We start from the raw sequence: 23955 nt of genomic DNA, 5'->3' as shown, positions 1-23955 counted from the left end.
CGATAATTGCAACGAGAGCGAATTAAATCTTATTTTCATCTGAATTGCAGTAACTCCAAAATGAAAAATTTTTACTTTCACTAGTCCTGAATTTTAGTATTCTTTTTTTTATTCTCAAATTACCTTTTTGTTCTAAGAATATTGTCTGCCATATGATTTCACGATGTCTTTTGTATGGCACTGGCGATTCCACAGTTATGTCTTTTTGAGACTAGTATTTTGAGTTATTTGATGTCATTTTTCGGGCCTCTCAGTTTCTTGAGCCACTTTTTTATCAGCTGCTAATGATGTCAATGCTCAACCTTCACTCATCATGACAGCGGTGCAAAATTGCCTATTTTTAAATGAAATTTGGTGAGGCAAAACGTAAAGGTTTGAAGACAAAGAGTCAATGGTTTTGGCCTCCTGAGATAATTGCTTTGGTTTTGCTTGTGAAATTTGAACCTTTCGAGTCGCTTTCTGATTTCTTCCGGCTATAATTTTTTTTCGTCATCGATTTTTTACGACCATATGGCGTCACAATCACTTCTATTCTGCTTTTTGTTTATTGAATCTCGTGCGTGTCGTCTTTTTTCACTTTTATTGACACGATTTTTTTTGTTCATTCGCGTGATAAAGTTTCTGGTCACACGTGACTTCCCTCACTCTCAAAATTGACTTACTCACACTCAAATTGACTTTTCTTTATTTCAGAGAGCGAAGGTAAAGTGAATGTGTGTGACTCTAAATGAAGGTTATTTGAGAGCAGCTATGAGAGGCTGTAATAAGTTAAACAGTTTGTTTATCAAAATATAACATCTCAGCATTTAATATTTGTTTTACTGTTTTTGAGACTGCAGATCTACAAAGCTATTCAGGCTGTTTTATGGCAATCTGCCAGCTGTGTTTAAGCAATTTTTATTTTCGTGTTGTCGAAATGGCTATTTTTTTGCGTTAATTTTGTGTTATCAATTTTCACTCAAATTGCCATATACGTGCATAAGTTGCGGCATGCTATGAAAGTATGTGCTTTTGACTGCAGTAAATGCTCATGATGAGCTTGGGAAGTTCACATTTCAAAAAAGTTCAGATTTCAAGAAATTTAACATTTCTCAGAATATAAATATTGTTTTTCAAAAGGTGAAAAATATTTGCTCATTGGCGTTATTGTTTTATCGTGTTCGGCTACAATAACTAAATAGAAGAACGATTTATTCCACAGGCATCGCATTAACTGCAGAAATGCTGCAGTTTTTAGATGCTCCTCTTTTCACTATGGTTTTACGCTTGTAACTTTTACTGTTCATGTAATATATCTGACTAACTCTCTAAAAACATATTTGATGAAGTATGTCGAAAATGCCAAACTTAGAAAAAACAAAAATTTTTCCAGACTTGCCCTGTCGTGTTTGGAGAATTGAGAAAACAGCAGCAAAAATTTTGAATTAATATTTGTTTTCCACTGTAACTAAGGCTCGTATAGGGGACTAGGTTTCTACTTTTTTGCGTTCATCACGGAGCTTTTTCAGTCACAATCATCAAAAATTTGTTCAATTTGCACCTCTTGAAAAGACAGGATGAAATTTTTCAACATTTCTTTAGGAGTATGGAATCTACAAGTTTAAAAAATCCTTAACCGCGGTCGTAGAGCACAAGAATAAAATTGGGCATAAACATCATTTTCAATCAAATCTTCATTTCGTGTCACTTTGTTAAAAAATGATATTTCACTGCAGCTGGTTGAAAGAAATGCAATTCCCATTGCAATGATTTGATGTAATGTTTTGGGGAAATTTTGCGGAATAAGTTTACAGAAATTTGGAGGGTTTTAAATTGTTAAAAAATTTTAATTTCTAGAATAAATCAAATTTTGGTATTTTTCCAAAATTTCTTTCGAACCGTAAATTGGTGGGCATTTATAACAAACTACATTGCTTGAGTCGTGGTGATGACACTTCTATTAGATAAAACTGATTCGGAAATAGGCACTTCTTCTTGGAAATGCGAATCCAGAATGTTTTTGCTGAATTTTTATCACATTTTCAAATTGCCAGGAAATTGCTTTGTTATCTTAAAACCTGCTGGACTGGTTTTCTCATGATGGAGATATTCTTCTGCTCATTGGCGTTTTGATCAATTTCTCAATGTTTTTGCACCTCTATATATGTAACATGTAAAATTTTTTATAAAGTCTTCAACAAAAGAAAAGTTTGCTGAGTAGGATTTTCGCTACGATGCCCTACTCCAGCAATCAGAGCGGTAAAACGGTTCATTTGCTATTTTCAGGTTGAAGCTAATGGTGCTATGAGATGATGTCAAACAACCCAAATTTGAGCAGTGGTGCTCCCAAACGGAGATACTATTTCGGTCGGTGGAATGGAAAAGTTGCGAAAGTGGAGCGACCACACGCAGTGTCTTCAGAGAATGAGGAGACTGTTTTCTCCTCCGTCTCTTCTTCCTCCTCATCGAGTACTGTGAGTAAGTGCAGTGAACTGTTCGACAGTGCCATGGAGGATTCCTCACCAGAGAAAGATCACATCAGGCCTACACGTGAGTCTTGTTTTCTCAACAGTGAACAAAAAAACGGGAACTAGGCAGGAGCAATTGCTGTCACAATAGATTTATAATCAATTCGAGTGTGCTACACCACCTTAATAACTGATCTTAAGCTCTCAAAGTTACCTGACTATTTGTTATAATGATTTATATTGTTTAATAGCCGCCCTCATCTTCTCAGCCGGCTATTATAGCGCTCCTATTACAATTCAAAGAATTTGAATTGTATTGGAGCGCTGTCTTTTTTTTAAGATCTGTTCACAAATTTTCATCATTTTTGAAGTCAAATTGACTAAGTAGTGATTTTGGTCACGCCGAAACAGGAAGTGGAGCGAAAAAACGAATGGTTTGCGGCGTGAAATTTTTTTTGCTTTTATTTTAATTTAGAGTAACAAAATGGTGTTTCAAGAAAAATTCGCTTTCTCGCTGGTGGTTTTTTTGTTCACATGCGGCAATTTCTCTTGATTTTTACTCTTTTGTTCAATTTTTTGGATCGGATTTTTTTTCTAAATGGTTTTTCCAATCCGTTCAAAGTTCTTTCTAGGCCTAGTTTTTTGTTTGAACCAAATTTCCATTTCTCACTGGTGAATTTTTCTTCACATGCGGCATTTTGAAACTGGTTTTGTTTTTTTTTTAAATTTTCATCTGATTTTTGAAGAAATGGTTTTCCCATTTCAATCATAGTCCGTGTTTGATCTAGTTTTCTGTTTAGTCAATGAAAATTCTTTGAATTGTACGTCAGGACTTGTCCTGCTATTTTTTTTTACTTCGTCGAACTTTTTTTCGCTTTACCATTTTGCCGCTTTTTCGACATTTTGCGTGAAATCTTTTTGACTTCTCTAGAATAGTTTCTCTTCTCTCATTCTGCTAGAAGTGAATTTGAACATCAGTTGCCCAGCAAAGCAATTCAAAATGAACAGTGTCAGTATAAAAAATTGAAGTCAGAAATAGAAACGGGTTAAACCCATAAAGCCCAATTTTAGATGCCCGCTATTTGGATGTCGTTCCTATAAGTCTTAGTTACCATCTCTTATGCTTATCGGTATTGATAGTAGCCCCTGTGGCCTCTCTCTAAGAAACAGAAGTATGTTCAACTACGAAATGCCATCAAAATAAATCGGACTTAAAAAAATGTTTTTGTACAAAAATCTTTTCAATATCTTCTATTCTTTCAATCCCAATCATGCTTATTGGAATCAACGGCGGCTAGTTTCCGGCAATCTGCCGGGTATGTTTCTTCTTGCTCCTCAAGACCAGCGAAGTTTGCTTTGAACAAGCAGAATTTCTATGAAATTTGCGGGTGATAATCGAAACTATCATTGGACAACTTATTTTTCGTTTGCGTTCCTTTGACGTATAAAGATCTTGGGCAATCAATTGAGAGAAAAGAAGTCAAATGAAGATGTTTGTTTTCCTGAGAAAATGAGTAAGCAGCCATTTAGAATAAGAGTAAACAATAAAAAAAGCAGGACAAGTCCTAAATCTCTAGTTCAAAGAATTGAGCAAACCGAAGACTATCGACCTCTTTAAAAGAACAGCCTCCGATAATAAACGAATCATATATCCAGACGTCGGCGAAAGTAAACAGCGCTACAAAAATCTGAAAAAAAATCATTTCCTCCCTAGAAAAATATGGTTTTCGAATTTATTGTCCATTATGGAGATAGCTGGGGCTATTATTGGCCTTCTCTTGTTTTTTTTTATTTCGTCGTCAAGATTTTTGTTATGACCATATTATGTCACAACCACTTCAAATCTGCTGTTTGTTCATTTTCAACTGAAGTGCGTGCGTGACATCATTTTTCGCTCTTAGTGGAGCGAGTTTTTTGTTCATTTGCGTGATTAAATTTTTGGTCACATTTGTCTTTAACTCACTCACAAAAATGACTTCCTCACTTTGAAATTGATTTTTTTACTTTAATTCAAGAGATAAGGTCAAATGGGTGTGTGTCACTCTAAATGAGGGTTATTTGAGAGTAACTAATAGAGGCAGAAAAAACTAATACATATTTTTAATCAAAATGTAACATATGAGTTTTCAATGAAAAGGCGAATTTTTTTGGTCTGTTTTTTATTACTTTTTTAGACTGCAGTTCTACGAAGCTACTGCGGCTATTTTTGGCAATCTGCAAGCAAGCTTAATTTGATTCATTTAGGACTAAGTAGAGAGCAATTGAATACTTTTTAATGGCTAAGTAACAGAAAACAACTACGAAAACGGGTGAAATCCGACGCAAAAAGACAATAATTTTTAAAAAAACAAATTGTGTCGATGTTAAAGCTGTTAGCCTTGAATTAAAACGTTATAGAGCCTAGATAGGTGTCATAAGAACAAAAACAACTATAAAAACTTAAAATAAAAAAAATCGTAATAGTTTTTAAAAAGAATGCGTGTCAAGTCAAAACCTTCAGTTTTGAATTGAAAACTTTAGATTATCTCACAAATGCCTAATAAAAGAGTTAATGAGATCTCTCATTAATGAGACGAAGTGACAGAACAAAACGGCAAAAAAGCGGCAATGCCACAAAATACTAATAATTTTGAAAGTAAGTGGTGTCAGTTGTGAAAACTGTTGGTTAATAACGAAAACTTGATCAAATTTGATCAAATGTAAATCTTGAGAGAGCCTATTGTTGCTTTCCACAATGAGACTAAATGAGAGAACAATAAAAAGGCGATATGTATTTTTAAATCTGGTAGTGTCAAATTCGGTAAAACAAGATATCAATTCAAGTCAGTAAATAATTTAACAGTAAATAAATAAACAATTACTTTAATAGTGACTCGTTGATACCTATCATTACTGAGACTAAACAACGAAGAAACTACAAAAACCGTTAAAATCGAAAAAATCTTTTATAGTCCATGAAAACAAATAGCTTCTCAGTCTTGAAAAATTGGTTGCCTTTTGGGGTTTTTAAACAACTGAAACTATGCATTATTAGAATACACGCATCACCTTTTAAAAAGTGTTTGTCAGAAAATTAAGAGAAAAGCAGCAAAACAGAAGTGAAATTGCCGCACGTGAAAATAATCTGCTCTCAAAAACCAAACACCAATGTCGCGCTTCAATTTAGAGCAGGTGTAAAAAAATGTCACAACTTATATTAACTCCTTTACTGGAAATTGTCAAAAAAGTGTGGACAGATTTCAAAAAATATAACAGCACAGGTCCTGAAGCGCAATCCAAAAAATGACTTAACTATTTTCCTGCCAATTAACATGTTTACAATAATATCAAACTAAAACAGTCTACAAAGCCCATAACTCACCCTGTATGTGCAGAATGAGCAACAAAATCTAAGATAATCAAAAAATTTTTTTCCCAAAATTTAGCGTTTTGAAAATCACTAAAAATAACAACAGTTATTGAAAATGTTGACTCCAAGCAGACTTAGAGGGATTTCAAAATATAACAACATTCTAGGAACGAATGACAAAAGGAAGCGAAATTGAAAAAAAAATTGGAAAAAATCAATATTATTGAATATCAGTGACGTTAAAGTAGAAGAATCTCATGACTACATGCCATAATTCTTAAATTTAAAGTAAAAGTTTTAGCCAAGAAACTCGTCGAAATCACTAGAAGGCGAATACGAACTGTTATTTTTCAATAAGTGATGAGAACACAGAAATAAAAAATCCCCTTTTATTTCTTCAAAAGAAAAAGTCAAAAAAATGACTGATATGAGTCCAGCGACTAATTATATGCATTTATTTCCTACTAGCAACCTGTCAGTAAGGATGCTAAATTTTAAGACAACAGAAAATGTATCGAAACAGCCGATTTTATCGAAAGCTCGTTTTTACATTCGAGTCACAGAAAGTATTAGCTATGGACTGAAACAATTGATTTCCTTAACTAAAACTTTCTTAGCTACTAATAAGACTTCTCATAATTTTGATCAAGTGATGAGACTATAATAATTGCAACAAATACAAGGAAAACTTGAACACCCACTAACGTTTTTTTGAAAACGAACATCGTAAGTCATAGAAAGCAATAGCTATGAACTGAATGGATTATTTCGATTGATTTAAGCATCCTTTGTGGCAGTTGGGACCTGTCATTCATGAGACTAAGAGGTAGTACAATAAAGTGACCAATAAAAACTCGCAAAACTTCAAAATTTCGATGCATTTTCTTGAAAACAAGTACCGTCAGCCATAGAAAGTGTTAGTTTTGAACTAAAAGAATTAAATCGATTAAAATAATCTCTGTTGACAACCTGTGAGACCTGTCACTAACAAAATTAACGGATAAAAAAACAGCAAGTACATGCCTCGTTTTATGCCTCATTAGCAACCAGTTAGACCGGGCATTAACGATACCAAGTGATAAGACAACGAAATAATAATACAAAAGACGCAAGAATAAAATTTTAATTATTCTTTTATGACAACAAATATCTTCGAAGTTATGAAAAGTATCAGCTGCCGGTTGGTGAATTAAAGAAATGCCAACCAGGCTCAATTAGGACACTTATGTATTATTTTAATAGCACTCAAGAAACACTGAAAACAAATTAACGCATGTAAACTTTCTCTCGAGAACAGGAAATTTGTTTAAACACCAATTTGTCACTGCACATCAAAGGTAATTTGAAAAAAAAACAAGCTTCAAAGCTGCTCGCCTTTTCCCCAGCGTGATTAAGATCGCCAATATAATTTGACTTCTCATTGAATTGGAAAAGCCGGCAAAATTATGCACAGATCTTTGAGCGCTCCACTTTGGATTGTAAGAGAGCCCGGCAATACAATTCAAATTCGGATCTTCTCCGTTTGTTCCTCCAGTACGTTATGCACCCCCGTTTACAGAAGACTTGCCATTACTTAGTAAATCATTATTTAAAAGTATGACACGTCCGTCAAAGTATGAAATAATATGCACCCACTATGATGGTGAAGGGGGCAGAGCACAACCGGAAAAGATCTTCAAATTCTTTGAATTTTAATATTTTGGAAGCCTTGAAACAGTTGTTGAAAGTTTGTTCTAACTTTTATGAATGTATCTTCATTTTTCGATCATATCGTTTAGGTATCTTGCAATGATCTATTTTTTCAGAAATTTTCAGCAACCAAAATACTCAAAAACTTCAATATCGTAGGGTTATATCTAGCTTTGCAAATGACATTTTTTTTGTCATTGAATAACTAGTTCCTTTGTAGAAAAGAAAGCCTTTATTAGTGGCTCTTATGCGGAGTTTGTAGCAATTATGTTAATTCGGTGGTCTGTTTAGCTATTTTGCGTCGGATCTTTTTGACTTTTCGTCCTCAAAACCGGATTAACAGGTGAAGCACGGACGGCCTAAAGTTTTCTATTCACGTAAATATCTTGAGAGATGAATTTGTTATGTGAAGGTTGGTTTTTTAGTGTTTGATGTGTGAAGGGCGGTATTTTATGAAATAGTGGTTTTTGAATATCTTAACACCAAAAACTTCTTCAATTTGAATGGTTTTATTGATTTTCAGTAAAAGGTGCGAAAAATAGCAATAAAGCGTTAAATGTTTTCTAACTGCTTTAAGATGGGAGTGAGAAAACGGTTTGAAATTTTTCAGAGAATTTTTTTAGTACGTGAGGCAATTTGAGTTCTATTTTTGGTGTTTTTCTCTTGTTTTGCCTCAAGATTGATTTCTGAAAGTGATACTTGTGTTCTAGTAATGCATAGTTTTCATTTTTGAATTCATCAAACGGTTTAAATGACGAAGATTTTTTTCTCATGAATAATGGTGAGAAGAATTTTTTCTCATGGACTCTGACATGGTTTGTCAGTGAATTTTTCGTGTTTTGGACTTGTTATATGGTCTCATTATTGACAGGTTTTATGGACTATCTTGACATGTAGAACTGAATTTCATCCCTTGAGATAAAGCTCATCGTTTTAGTGCTTCTAACTTTTCTTATAGACCATTGATCTTCAGTTAAAGTTTAGTATTTAATAGCCGCGAAGCGATAGCGGCTATTATCGGGGACACCGTTTTTTAACTCTTCGTCCCCATCGATGAGTCCTGCGAACTAAATTTTTTCAATTGACTTTTTCAATTTCAGTGATTTTTACTGCTGTGCAGTTGAAATTTGTGTGCGTGACGTCATTTGTTCTGCTTTTAGGTCAATTGCATGACTTAACTCTACTCAAAAAAATGACCGCTGAAATCACTTAATAAACTTTAAATTTTTTGAACATATACTAGTTAAAGGTCAACATTGTGCATCTAAGCAGTGCCAAACATATATGCCCTAATTCTTGAGAATTAAAGTTTTTGATTTTAAATATTAATTTTGAAAAAGCTCCATTAGGGGTTTTTCCTTATAGAGCGTATGTGTCTCATGAAAATGACAGTCCGAATCTAATCAAAAAGTTTAGTGGTCTATTCAAGGACTGGTGGTCAATCTGTCTATCTATTTGTTAAGTTGTTTCAGTTCATGGAACGACACAAGCGGCTGTTTTCTGGCAATGTGCGGGCTATATTTTTTTTTGTTTCTGAATTTGTTCCCTTTGAAGCGCGACCCATTTGTTGTAATGAAGAAATTTGTTTCATGCTCTGCAATAAGAGATAATTTTGTGGTAGAAAGGTTTAAGTTGTAAGCGATGTGCTTAAATAATTATGATGGCACTTTTTGAAATAACTATGGTGGCACTTTTTTGAAATCTTTGTGATAGCACTTTTTTGAGCTGATACTGAGGTCTTGAGTTTTCATTTCCTTGGTTTGTATTTCAGGACTTATCCTGCTAGGTTTTTTCGTCGTCAAGATTTTTGTTACGGTTATACGTCATCGCGCTGATTTAATTTCATGAAATTCTGACTGGATTGTGTGCGTCATTCAATTATTGGTCACACGTCGCGTACTTCATTCTCAAAAATGTTTTTCTCACCCTCAAAAATAATTTTGGGTTTTTAAGTGATGAAGATAAGGTCAACTGAGTTCATCTGACTCTAGTCAACTTCGGCACCAAAATTTGTAGAGAATATGGCAGTTTTGACAATTTGAACTACTTTTTGTTTTGTTGTATTTTTGAAGTAATAGTTTTGGTAATTTCGTTCAAGAGTTTGCTCTTATCTCTTTTTAGCTCTGTTTATCTTTCATGTGTCAACAAATGAATCTCCAAAGGTGTTATAATGTAGCTTTTGGCTGGAAGCAGTTAAATTTTATGGCATGAAAAACTTGTTGTTTTCAGTTGTTTTTGAATTTGGAGATTTTTGTTTATAAAAATTGATTGTTCTTTTTTGGGTTTGAGCTCATATCTTTGTCTCAATTTGCGTTCAAGGTACTAGAGGACTTCATTTTTTGGCTATCAATACTTCTCTTCTGTACTTTTGTAGTTTTTTATTTATTGTGTGAAATTTTTAACAGGTTAGTTGTTATCTTTTAAATCGACATTTCAAAATCAAGTTTTTTTATTTTTGTGTATATTTTAGTTCCGAATTTACGTTTAGGAACTCCTTTTTTGACACCGATATTTTTTGGTCACACGTCGCTTACCTCAGTCTCAGAATTGGCTTCCTCACTCTCAAATAGACTGTTGGTTAGTTTAAATGAAGAAGATAATGTCAACTTAGTTCATCTGACTTTAATGGAAGGTTATTTGAAAGCAGCTGATAGAAGCAGTAATCGATAAGTTACGCAGATTCTGAATCAAAATATAACAGCGAAATAATTGATTAAAGAAAGAAAAATATCTTAATAGCGCTCTTTTTTATTGTTTTTAGGCTACAGATCTACGATTCTATCGTAGCTATTTTCTGGCTAACGTCAGCTATGTATTATATTGGAGTCCACAGTGTTGTGGTTTTTCTACTTGTTGTAAGTTCTTTTGTACAAATTGGTGTTCGCCTGATGTTGGTCACAAATCATATAGGTGTTTGGCAATTCAAAGCATTTGAAAAGATTAAGCTACAAGTTGGCACCAAAGTTTGTAGAAAATTTCATAATTTTGATTAGGTTGAACTATTTTTCGTTTTGTCGTAATTTTGTATTTTTTGGTTATTTAATTCACGAGTTTGCTCTCATCTCTTTTAACTTTTTTTTGTCTTTCATATATCAACAAATGAGTCTTTGAAGGTGTTACCATGTAGCTTTTGGCTGGAAGGAGTTAAATGTTCAGGCATAAAAAACCTCATTCGTTTGGGAATTTGGTAAGTTTTATTTCTAAAAATTTCATTTTTTTGGGTTTGAGCACATATATTTGTCTAATTTTGTTTTAATGTTCTAGAGGACTTTATTTTTTAGCTGTCAACACTTCTCCTCTGTACGTATGTAGTTTTAGACGGCCAATATTTCTCTTGATTATTTGTTTGAAATCATGTACAATTTAGTTTTTATCTTCAAGTTTTTGAAGCGAGTTTCGTGATTTTTGTCTTTTTATTTTTTGGTTCCGAATTTAGGCCGAGGAACTGCTTTTTTGATGCCAATTTTTTTTTCTATTCTAGTATTGTTTCTTTGGATCGTTTCTTTGTCCATTAAGGTTTCTGCTAGCCTCCTGGTTGGTTTTCTCGTGGCATTTGGCAAGTTGTTGGTTGTGATGACGTTTTCAGAAATTTTGAACATATTAGTGGATATGCATTTTTCGGAAATTGTGTTGCTGCTTTTCGGTTCCTCGTGCAATGTTAATCACAGTTCACATAGGTCTTGTGCAATTTAAACATTGAAATTCTCCTGCTTGTCAAGTAAAGGTTTGCTTCCATGCTCCTTTTCCTGGAGCTTTCGGAAAGCAGTTGGTTTTAATGACCTTTCTGAAATAGATTTTTAACAAATTAGTCGAGAACAGTTGAAGTATTATGGTTTTTAGCTTTTTTGGGTCTGAAGACGCAAGGATTTATGAGCTTTTTCCGAACCTTACCAAGAAAAAAATCTGATTTTTAGTTTGCTCATTATTTTCTTTGTCTTTTTTTCGGTGATCTGTTCTCAATTTTTCTCGGCTTTTTCTTAATCTTCTGCCCTCGGTGACACAAGAAATTAATTTGTTTTTCGGGTCAATTTTTCTCAGTTCATTGAAATGTGTCCCATGATTCCTGCTGTTTTTCAATTGGCTTTGCGCTTGGTTCACATTTTTTTGTTTTTAGTTTTACTCTCTCTCCCTGCTTTTATTGAATGGATTTCTAATTCATTCTCTCGATGAACTACGCAACAATTATCAGGAAGCCCAGGCATTGACACTTAGTGGATTAAGTTATAAAAGTTTATTAGAGAGCTGGTTTTAGTTTAAAGATTTTGTCATCCATTATGGAAGCCTAATTTGGTATATTTACTCAACTGCGGATCAAATTAGAAAATTAGACCATTACAAACTGCCAGTTTCGTTTATCATACTGAAAATCTGATCTGATAATTTCATTTGGATCTTTCTCTTACTATAATCAGTTCTGTATAATGTGATGAATATTTTGAAAGCTATTGCTAGTAATCCCATTACACTTTTCAATTCCAATAAATATTATTCCATGATGAAATACAAAAATTATACACGTTGATGTATTTGTTTTAGTGTTTTCTCGCTCAAACTTGCCAATTTGTCACATTGGAGAAAGTGGACTCAAATACAGCAACTACAATGGCGGCAGCTCAGGACAGACGAACCAACAGAAAATAACCCAAAAGTGGGGGGAGACCTCGCGTACACGGAATCAAATTAGGCTGGATGAATCTAAAAGTAATGTAGATGCTCACTGTTCGTCAATGTCCAGACAGCCAGCAGTTGAAATAGCTCATGATAAACCTCAGGAATTAAAACTTTCAGGTGAGTTTATTGAATTATTTTGTTCAATCATGGGTTATACCTACAAAATGCGTTTTTGTTTGGTTATCATAGCCTAAATGTGGATGATCTCAAACAAGAAGCAAGTCTCTTTTATAGCTGCGACGCTGTAAGCTGAGTTGAACTATATCGCAATGCTTTTGGTTTTTAATAGCCGCGAAGCGATCGTGTTTTTTAATCCTTCATCTCCATCGATTATTCTTGCGACCATTGACTTTTTAAATTTCGGTGACTTCTACTGCTTTGCAGTTGAAATTTGTGTGCGTGATGTCATTTGTTCTGCTTGTAGGTCAATTGCGTGACTTACACCACTCAAAAAAATGACTTCTGAACTCTCTTAATGAACTTTAAATTTTGAACATTTACTACATTTCCTTAAAGATCAATAGTGTGCATCTAAGTAGTGCCAAAAAAGTAGTGCATCTAAGTAGTGCCATAACGTATATACCCTATTTTTTTTTATCTGTTTCAATTCCATCGAAATTCACAAGCGTCTATCGCGGCTATTTTCCGGCAATCTGCCGGCTATGTTTGCTCTTGTAGTGGTGCTCTTGTCTTTTTGTATGATGTTTATACACCTTTTTAAATGACTTTGAGCTTTTGAAGCGCGAAAAACAGCGCGCGTTTGGCGGTGGTGCTCTTGTCTTTTTTGTATGATGTTTATACACCTTTTTAAATGACTTTGAGCTTTTGAAGCGCGAAAAACAGCGCGCGTTTGGCGGACATTGAGTTGCGTTAGAGGCCTTTAGCTGGCTTTAGTGGTCTTTAAGATGCTTAATGTACTGAAGTTGCTGGGAAAATTTAAAATGAAAAGGTAAGTTTTGCTGTTTTTGATCCCTGAAAGAGGCAATTTTTGTCGTTTTTGTCAATTTTCAAGTGTTTTTGTTAATTTGGTTATTTTAACGGTCGATGATAGTTGATATGACTATTTTGTTTATGAAATGTCTTTTTATTCTCATGTATTTGGTTTCTTTTTGTTGTGCATGTCAACTTTAGCACTAGAATTTAAACGGTGTTTCCAATTTTATAAGCTTAAGAAACATTTTTAAGGCTTGAAATGGGTTAATTGATTGATTTTATCAACACAGAAATGATTTTCTGTGTTTTTAAAGTGATATCATTAATTTTTGCAAATTTTAAATCGTTTTCCTAATTTCTCGATTTTTGGTATTTTTTAAAATTTTTTCAGGTTTATTTACTTTTTGTGACCAAGGAAATAGTTTTCACCCAGTTAAATTTTTTAGACTTTTAACATTACAAATTTCGACAAATTTTTTATATTTTTTCACGTTTTTTTTTTGAAAATTTGTGTTCTTTTTCAAGTTCTTCGTTGCAGCTATGATCTGTGGTAATGAATAGATGTCAGCTTTACAGAAGCTAATGTAAAATTGTTTTCTAAGACTTTCAACTTTTGAATAATCTTTACTCTTGTTTGGATGAATTTCTGTCTTCTGTGTGGCTCATGCTCATATTTCCCTTATGCTTGTCGTTTGTGTCCGGAAAGATCTCTATGAATTGCCCTTGTTTCGTTTTTTGTTGGAAAATGTGTATTGTAATTATCGGTTTTTCGTTACCTGAACAACCAGAGTTCACAATTCAAATTATCTGTTGATAATTCTCAAATTATGTAATTTTTTGGCTTTTATCCATATCTTCGGTTAGTCGATTGAGGTGTCTTCAAGTTTGTCATTCAATTCTTTATATTGTAATTCAGTTCTCGTCCTGCTGTTTTTTTGTTTCGTCGTCTTTTTCGTTTTACATTTGTTGTAGAACATCCTGTCTCTTCACGTTCTCAGTCACTTTTTCACGCTTAATTCCTAATGTTTGCTTGATCTAAATTGCTTGCATTCATATATTTTGTCTGTTGCTGAAACAAAATCAATTGTAATATGAACTGTATCTTGGGGACTGGTAGCCGAGTTAATGCTTCCTATTCTTAAGCGGGGGGTTGTGGGTCGAACCTCTGCGTTTTCAATATGGTTACTGGGTAGTTTTTTGTCACAACTAAATAGTTTTCAGATATTAATCTGAAGGATTTCAGCAAACTTTCAAAATTTGCCACTTCATGTTTGTTTCTCGAAAATTTGAAGGGGGTTTTAGGATGATTATTGTTTGCTTTTTTGTGACAATTAAATAGTTTTGAAGATATTAATGTGGGGAATTAAAGCAAATTTTTATTTAAGTTTGCCATTTTTTTCATGTTTTTTTTTAAATAAATGTTTGCCATTTGTTAAGTTTTTCTATTTTTACGAGACAGTGTTTCTTTTTGAGGACTTGAAGATGGTTTACTGAATAGTTTTTTGTGACAACTAAAAAGTTCAGAAGACATTAATGAAGAATTTTGGCAATTTTTAAAATTTGCCATTTCGTGTTTGAAATTTCTTGTCCTTTTCAACTTTGTCAATCTTTAGGCGCCAATGAAACATTTCCATGCTTGTTTCAGTGTTAGAACATAGATTTTGGTGGCGGAAATTTGGTTTTTTGAGGACATTGGCTGAAAAGTTTTGGCTTTAATTATTCAACTTTTAAATCATTTTGTCGTTTTTTTCTCTGTATCTTTTATATGCAAACTGATTTCTGCTGGCCTGTAATTTATTTATTCTTTATATCTTTGCAGGGATGAATTAGTCTTGATTACAAACATGTAAATATTTCGTTAGCTAAAAAAGATATTTGCAATCATATTATAGTTTTTTTATGTTTTTTGAAGTTTTGTCAATTTCGATTTTCGTCAATAAAGAATTTTGACGTTGTCGCTAGCTTCATGCGCAGAATAAAATGAATTACCACTTTGGTTTTGAAGAAGTTGACATCAGAAAGTTGAAGCGAATCTGCTGCACATTTGCTAAAGAATGGTATTTAACATGATTATCCTAGACGTGTTTACATTTCGAAAGACGTTATTGTTTCTCTAATTTTGCAAAACTGTTTTTCCTTGTGATTCGTAATCGTTTTTCGTTTTCATTTTCTGGCGAGACTCATTGGCTGCGGCCTTGTACAGGGCATTCGGGCACTAAGTCCCTTCTGCTGCCAACATTTATTCTCTGGTATAGTCTAAGGAGCTCAGATTTATAGTGGGCTGTTTACTCCCTAACATTCTTACCAAACGTCGCTAAAAGTCCGTAGAACCTATTTTTTTTGCTAATGTAATGCAACAATAAAGCTGAACTGAATCACCAGTTTCAAAGTTTTTTCATTCAAAAGGTCACACTGCACGTTCTGTACAAATTTTTCAATCTTGTTTTTGAATTATTCGCAGTTTCTGAAACAGCTACTGTTGGAATTTTTTTGGAAAAAGTTTTAGAAGCGTTCAGTTAGGCGGTTTGGAAAATTTCTTTGAAGCCAAGTGGGAGTTAAGGTAACAAAATTTTTTTTGACAAATTTTGTGGCAATTTGATTTGATTGAACCTACAAAAACGTTTTCGAAAAAAAAACAGTTGAAAATAACAGTCTTCCGAAATTGATTTTGGTATAGAAACTTATACAGAAAGTCGAACACTTTCATTTTGGCTCAACTTTGGATCAGGAGTGTGAAAACATGATCACCAAGACAACAGATGTAGCAAACTACTTGAGGAAATTTTTAGGCATGGGGTTTTTTCTGAAAAGAAATAAAAGTGAAAGAAAAAAATTTTGTTTTTATCAAAAGAATCCCAATATCTCATCATTATCCTCATATGTGCCAAGAAGCAACAAATTGGGGTTGATGTAATTTTGGGCATAATTCTAGCGATTGCTTTGCAATATGAGCTCACCCTCGCCAACTCTAACAAATAATTAGTGTATAATACGCTCTAATGGCTTCGTTTCAAGCCCCATCGAGAATTTAAAGCCCCACGCTGAGCCAGGCTATATTCAAATCTCGCCGGTCGTTAAAGCAAGTCGTCTGACGTTCGTCGGCTGTTTTTATTTTGAATAAAAAATATACTGGCCAAGAATTATGGATGTAATTTTGAAGCTTAGCTAAGACAGAAAGTTCGGAAATCTCTTGTTATGATGGACAATAGCTGAACTTTTGGGACTAAAGAGGGACAAGGTTGCATCATCTGTGCCAATTGCAAAAAAAGTAAAAGAAAGATTAATGTCATCAGCTTTCTGCATTCCTTTGGTTTTATATTAACATGAATTTCAGGAATTCGAGATGATCGCTTTGCGCTCTCGTCAGATGAAGAGACGTTTGAACCTTCTAAGACGGCGGCCTCTTCAACGGACAGAAGACAAGCAGCGAGATATGCGAAGCAAATTACCAAAGACGACAATGTGGAAATGAATTTCCTGGGTGAACCTGTTGACAAGTTGTCAAACCACGAGACAAAGAACGATTCCGAACAGCTCAATTTGCTTGGAAATGATAGGAGCGGTAAATTACGTAGCAACAAAGTTCTTAGTCTGTCAAGTTATATAACCGGCAACCAGCAAGGGAATTCGAACATTTTAAAAGCAACTAATGAGATGTACAGAACCGATGTCGCGAGATCCCAAGAGTGTGAGAGACAGTTAACTAAAACTGTGGGTTTTATCCGAGATAAAATCTCGCACCCCGAAGGTAGTGCTAGCTCGTCTAAAACGGCAACAACCTTTTCAAATTCTCACTTCGATTCAGACTATTTTTCCCAGTCTCAGTCACCCCCGGATACTACCTCCCCTTCTACCCAAAATTTAACAATGGAAAATAGCAATATCAAGAGTACTTCGATCAAAACTCGACTAGAACCAGTTGCACTTAAGCCTTCATTGTCGGAGCCGACAATACTTCTCACAGCTCCAGCTCCTCTGAGTCAAAGGGACAAGAAAACAAACTTCCTCTCCAAGCAGGCATCCGCTAGCAGAAAAGTAAGTGACGGTGTCTTCTTACCAATTTTTAGTTAACCAATTGAGTGAGGTGCTTAAGCATAAAACAGTGTTTTTGTTGAGAAAGATGGCAGAAAAGCGAAATACCTGTAACTATTTTTGCATTTTTTTTTTAATTTCTCAAAATTCAAGAAGTGTTCGAACCTATTGTAATTAAATGCTCTCAAATGAAGTTGGAAGCAATTATTGTAAACATGTATCTTTGTTATGCACAGTTTTTGATTGATATTTTGCGCTTTTACTTTTAGCACATTCTTCAAGTGACTTTCACGCTTGACTTCTTAATTTTTGCGTGATCTCAAATGCACTCATTCTTAAATAACGTTTGTTGCTAAAATCAAACCGATGCTAAACTATGGAATAGCAAGACCGGAATAGCTTAGAGGTTACAGTGTCAGACCGCCATCCTGAAGGTTGCGGTATCGGATCCCTTTGGGGTCGATTTTTAAGCCTAAAAATGTACCTGGGCTACACTCCCTCTCTAAATTGAATTGCCCTTCCTGCCTTTCATCCGACGTTAGTCGGTTTAAGCTTCCTAATGTTGCTTGAGCATTTTAATGTTCTCAATTTGTTAGATGAGAGGCTTCTGTTTTTGTATGCAATTGTGTTATATACTAATTAATTTTTTCTATTTTTGATTTTTGCAGCTATTTTTTTTTACTTCAAATTGTTCTTTTTAATTTTTATGAATGATTCTATTGAGTACTAGTTCTTTAAAAGGTAATTTTTGTCGAGATGACTTGTCGTGCCTGTTTTGGAATTGTTGCTACATTGTTTTGCGTTCTCAGCGAAAATTTGTTTTGCTCTACCTTTTATTACCCCTTAATTCGATTTTTTTTTCGCGAAATATGACTTTTCTAGAATAGTTTCATTCTTCGCTCATTCTGCTCAAGGTGTTTCTAAAGAGCAGTTGCTGGTTGTTGATCCAGATCGTTTCCATAGCTTTTCAAATTTTTTTGATATCTCAAAGTTTTTAAGTCTGCTTGCTTTTATTTCATATTAAGTACCAAAAGGTACCCTAAGTTAAGTACAAGAAGACAAACGATTAACCTGGAATTATATATTAGAACTATTGTTCGTCTCAAATTCTTAAATGGATCACTGTCTTGATCGATTTAAACCGATCAATTCAAAATCCAGATCAATCTAATATCCAGTTCTAGATTAGTCTTTTGCGTGCTGGTAATTAATTAAGGGTTTTTTGGTACTTGATATGAAATACAAGCAGCAGATTTTAAAATTTTGTGCTTTACAATGTGATAACCATTAAAGACGCTTCAACTGTTCGTCGGAAGAGATTGTATTTTTTGGTGCTATGTTAAAGCCCCGTATTTAACTTCCTTCATTAGACCTGGTTTCTATTTTACAGTTATGCTTTTGATGAAAACCGCCCTACTGGCTGTGGCAAATTTTTAGGAAACTGCGTGATAGATAGGGATATAGTAGATGTCATTGATTTTGGAGTTTTGATAGTTAGTCTTGTTTACCATGTTTTGGGGCCATTTTTTGTGATTCCATTCAATGGTTACAGGATCAATCAAAGGAGTTTGCTTCTCTTACTGTTTTTGATCTATTCAGATTGTGATAAAATTTTTCTGATTGCGCAATATTTTTAATATAAACTTCCAAAAAGCGTTTTTTTATCCAAAGATCTTTTAATCTAGGACCAATTCTTCGAGCTCATTTTTTCAGTACTACTTAATGGGTTTTTTGTATTAGACATTATATAAATAAGGTTAATGGTATTCTAGTGAATTTTTGGAGATCTAATTGTACTCTAATGACTGCTGGGCTTTGCGAAGAGCTCAGCGAACAGAAGATATTGGAATTTCACCCCATACCTTGGTGAATATAATGGAAATTCAATTCGTAACCTGGTTTTACCGCAGTCAAATTCTTCGAGATTATTTTCGCAGTACTATTTAATGGGTTTTTAATTGCTCTTGAACGAAGTTCATAGCAAATATTGTAAACGTGTTGGTCTTTTTATGCAAATTTTTTGCTTGACCATTTTGCGCTTTTCTTCTGGAACATTCTTTGACTTCTCAAGTGACTTTTTCACGCTTTCGTTCTTCATTTTTGAGTGATCTCTATTGCTATCACTCCGAAGTAAAGCCTGTTGCTAATATATAATTGGTTGCAGTATAGCAAAAATAAGTGACTCAAAGCGCAGTGGTTGGTGCGGGTGGCGGAGGATCGGGAGGTCAATGGTTCGAATCCCGCTGGTGGCAAGAATTTATGCACTCTTAAAGAAAAATTGATTTAGGCTACAGACCCTGAATTAAATTGCCTCGCCTGTCCTTCAAGAGCAATTCTTCCGACATTTGTCGTTTTATGTTCTTTGTATTTGGCATCATATAAATAAAGTTAATGGGTGTTCTAATGAAACCTTGCAGATCTAATTGTACTCTAATGACTGCCGCGCCCAGCGAAGAGCTCAGAGAATAGAAAATATTTGTTACTCACGCCTTATCTTGGAGAATATATTGGAAATTCGATTTATAACTTGTACTGCAATCATTTTTATTTCTGTTGTGATGTCATTGGATTTTTCAGACTGATGCCAACGCGAACGGTAAACCTTTAGTTTTGTGGGTTTTGTGCTGCCTTGCCTTTCGTCCTGGGGGAAATCAGCAGATTTTTGTCTTTTTACTGTGATGATTACTGACCCGGAGCGTTTCCATTAAATTTCAAGTTCTTTGGGAATATCAAAATTAACAAACGACGGAGCGATCAAGAGAACGAGGCACTAAAAACATGCTTTATTAATAGCCGCCCTCATCTTCTCAGCCGGCTATTATAGCGCTCCTAATTTTTTTTACAATTCAACGAATTTGAATTGTATTGGGGCGCTGTATTTTTACGACTCGAAGAAGAGTATTGGAGAAGTCCTTTTTAACAATTCAAAGAATTTGAATTGTATTGGGGCGTTTTTTTTAAGATCTTCACACATTTTCATGATTTTTGAAGTCAAATTGGAGTAGTGATTTTGGTCACGCCGAAACAGGAAGTTGAGCGAAAAAGCGAGTGGTTTTGCGGCGTGAAATTTTTCGCTCCAAATTTAAATTAGAGTGAGAAAACGGTGTTTGAACAAAAATTCGCTTTCTCGCTAGTGGTTTTTTGTTCACATGCGGCAATTTCACTTTGATTTTTTCTATTTTTTCGATTTTTTGGATTGCATTTTTTTGATTTTTTTCTAAATGGTTTTCCCAATCCATTCATAGTCCGTTCTAGGTCTAGTTTTCTGTTTAGTCGATGAAAATTCTTTGAATTGTACGTCAGGACTTGTCCTGCTATTTTTTTAAATCAATTTTATTGGAGTAATTTTTGAAGCGAGAAATGAAACGCGTGAAAAATTTTGAGTGATTTTGGCGGTTAACAAAGTGAAGAGTGGAGCTAAAAGAGAGCAGTTTTTGTTCCTACTGCTGTTTTTGAGAGGGCGAAAAATTGATGTGTGAAAAAATTTTGTCAAAGCGAGCAAATTTTTTGTTCACGTGCTGCTTTTAAAAGCAGTTTTTTGCCACTTTTGATGGTTATGATGTTTGATTATGATGTTGTATTAATTTTTGGTATGTTCTGGTAGGAATTGAAAGTTTCAAGTAGTTAATTCAGAGTTTAATGCTATTTTGGAGGGTTTTGATCAGTTTTGCTGATTTTTAGACGAAATTTAATGATTTTTTGCCTGTTTTTTTGTATTAATGCTTTTAATGGGATTTGAATGGAAGCTTGTTACTTCAGGAATATTCAGCTACCAATTGATTAAGGTGTTTTTGGTGAAAATCATTCTTTTCTCCGGAAAATTGACGGAAAAATTGAGAAATTTTAAACCATTTTTCTTACTTTTTTGCAGTTTTTTATTAGTCTTAGACAAGTTTGTAAGCCTATTATGACTTCACCATTGTTTTGCGCGCTTTCCATTGCCCTAATTTGAAAGGAATTTTTCCCGGCTGTATGTTTCCTTGTACTATTAAAAAAACTCATTAAGTTTTTCTAGTTTTTTATACAATTTGTTTTTGAATGCCGTTTCTATTCTTCCTTAAATTTTTTATGGCGTTTGTGGAGGTTCAGGCCTCAAAATAGTCGTGTAATCAAAAGTATGGGAAATTTTCTCCTTCGAGTCGTTTCTGGAATTCTTCCGGCTATGTTTTTTTCTTGTTTCACTGATTTTTGTATGAGCTACTGGCTAAGCTGCAGGATGTTTTTGCAGCGGATTTCGATTTTGTGCTCTTTGCCAGCCGAAGTTGGTGCGCGGGATGCTCAATTCCATTTTTAATAGCCGCCCTCATCTTCTCAGCCGGCTATTATAGCGCTCTTAATTTTTTTTTACAGTTAAAAGAATTGTACTGGTCTTTTTACGACTCGAAGAGGAGTATTGGAGAAGTCATTTTTGCGACTCGAAGAGGAGTATTGGAGAAGTCCTTTTTACAATTCAAAGAATTTGTATTGGGACGCTGTCTTTTTTTAAGATCTGTTCACACATGTTCATAATTTTTGAAGCCAAATTGGAGTAGTGATTTTGGTCACGCCGAAACAGGAAGTGGAGCGAAAAAGCGAGTGGTTTTGCGGCGTGAAATATTTTCGCTCTAAATTTAAATTAGAGTGAGAAAGCGGTGTTTGAACAAAAATTCGCTTTCTCGCTAGTGGTTTTTTGTGCACATGCGGCAATTTCACTTTGATTTTTTCTATTTTTTCGATTTTTGGAGTGGATTCTTTTGATTTTTTTCTAAATGGGTTTCCCAATTCATTCATAGTCCGTTCTAGGTCTAGCTTTCTGTTAGTTCAATGAAAATTTGAATTGTACGTCAGTACTTGTGCGTCCATGTTTTTTACTTCGTCGAACAAAAAAATGTTTCGCTTTACCTCATTTTGCCGCTTTTTCAAAGTTTTGCGTGAAATCTTTTTGTTTTCTCTAGGCTAGTTTCTCTCTTCTCTCATTCTGCTAAAAGTGATTTTGGACAACAGTTGCTTAGCAAAGAAGTTCAAAATGAACAGAGTCAGTATAAAAAATTGAAGTCAGAAATAGAAACGGGATAAACCCATAAAGCCCAGTTTTAGATGCCCGCTATTTGAACGTCGTTCCTATAAGTCTTAGTTACCATCTCTAATGCTTATTGGTATTGATAGTAGCCCCTGTAGCCTCTCTCTAAGAGACAGAAGTATGTTCAACTACGAAATGCCATCAAAATAAATTGGACTTAAAAAATGTTATTGTACAAAAATCATTTTTTTTTCAATATCTTCTATTCTTTCAATCCCAATCATGCTTTTTGGAATCAACGGCGGTTGTTTTCCGGCAATCTGCCGGGTATGTTATCTAGATATAGGTTAATCTTTGTCTCCTTGTACTTTGAGTGTTACTCTGGGTACTTGATTTTAAATACAAGCAAAAGGACCTCAAAATTTTTCTGATTCACGGTGTAATAACCAAAACGTTTGAACTTTTCTGGCGAATGTTCTGGCTTCCGTTTCGATAAATGTCTTAGTTTTTCATGGAAATCGCGAGTTAAGTTTAAATGTTTAATTAGCCTGAAGTGGTATTTGTTGTGGTATATGTTAACCCGACTGAAGTTGTATATGTTAACCCCCGAATGAAGTGGTTTATGTTAACCCCCGACTGAAGTGGTATATGTTAACCTCTAATGTGGTTATTTGAAGCACAATTATGAACTTCTTAGTCCCATTTAAGCTCCCCCTCCCCCCGACTGTATAATAGTGATATATGTTAACCTCTAATGTGGTTATTTGAAGCAGAATATTGAACTTCTTAGTCCCATATAAGCTACCCCTCTCCCCGACTGTGGTATATGTTAACCTCTAATGTGGTTGTGTGAAGCCCAATATTGAACTTCTTAGTCCCATTTAAGCTCACCCTCCCTCCGACTTCATAATAGTGGTATATGTTAACCTCTAATGTGGTTATTTGAAGCCCACTATTGAACTTCTTAGTCCCATTTAACCTCCCCCCGAAGTGGTATATGTTAACCTCAAATGTGATTTTTTGAAGCCCACTATTGAACGTCTTGGTCCCATTTAAGCTTCCCCTCCCCCCGACTCCGGTATAATAGTGGTATATGTTAACCTGTAATGTGGTTACTTCAGTTTTACGGCATAAATAAACCTTTCAGTTTAAAGGCTTATTTAAGTATAGTTTTAGAATCCGACTGAAACTGCACGCCAAATTAGAACACTTTTAGACCTCGAAAAAGAACAGCAAAAAATCGGTCAATCTGTCTCTTCCTTTTCGTTTTCTGTTTCAATCCGGGTGTGCATCAAGCGCGTCAACGGCGGCTACTTTGCGGCAATCTGCCGGCTATGCTAGAAAGTTTTCTGTTTGTTAAAGCCGACTCTGCTGCCAAAAAATTGTACTGTATTGTGCACGTGTCCTCGATAATAGCCGCCTCGTCTCTGTCAAATAATATTTTGGGCGTAGTAGAATTCACATTTTCTTTACACATTTTCGCGATTTTTGAAGTCAAATTGAAGTGATGATTTTGAAAACGCCGTAACAGGAAGCGGAGGGAAAAATCAAGTAGTTTTGCGGTATGAAAATTTTTACTCCATTGTTGTAATTTGCTGTTCACGTGCGATAATTTGACTTAAATTGTCGCTGTTTTTTTTTCATTTTCTGATTGTATTTTTAAATTGTTTCAGCCGACTATTATAGCGCTCCTAATTTTTTTTACTTCGTCGGATAAAATTTTTTCGCTTAACCTCATTTTGCCGCCTTTTCGATGTTTTGCGTGAAATCTTTTTGACTTCTCTAGGCTAGTTTCACTCTTCTCGCATTCTGCTAAAGGTGTTTTAGACAGCAGC

General features: G+C 34.5%; 1 protein-coding gene across 1 annotated transcript in view; it reads left to right on the top strand.

Moving 5' to 3' along the window:
* The first annotated feature begins 2269 nt into the window (after positions 1-2269).
* Positions 2270-23955, top strand: part of LOC142336329 (uncharacterized) — a 90186-nt gene continuing 68500 nt past the window's right edge. Inside the window, exons 1-3 of the mRNA XM_075385082.1 lie at positions 2270-2529; positions 12022-12273; positions 16424-17124. Of these exons, the coding sequence (XP_075241197.1) occupies positions 2289-2529; positions 12022-12273; positions 16424-17124 (1194 nt within the window). The 5' untranslated portion in view covers positions 2270-2288. The remainder of the gene's footprint in view (positions 2530-12021; positions 12274-16423; positions 17125-23955) is intronic.

Source organism: Convolutriloba macropyga, chromosome 3 (assembly GCF_964194025.1).
Source record: "Convolutriloba macropyga chromosome 3, txConMacr16.3, whole genome shotgun sequence".
Taxonomy (NCBI): Eukaryota; Metazoa; Xenacoelomorpha; order Acoela; family Convolutidae; genus Convolutriloba; species Convolutriloba macropyga.
Note: the sequence above shows the minus strand (reverse complement) of the source record. Positions and strands in the feature narration are given on the sequence as shown.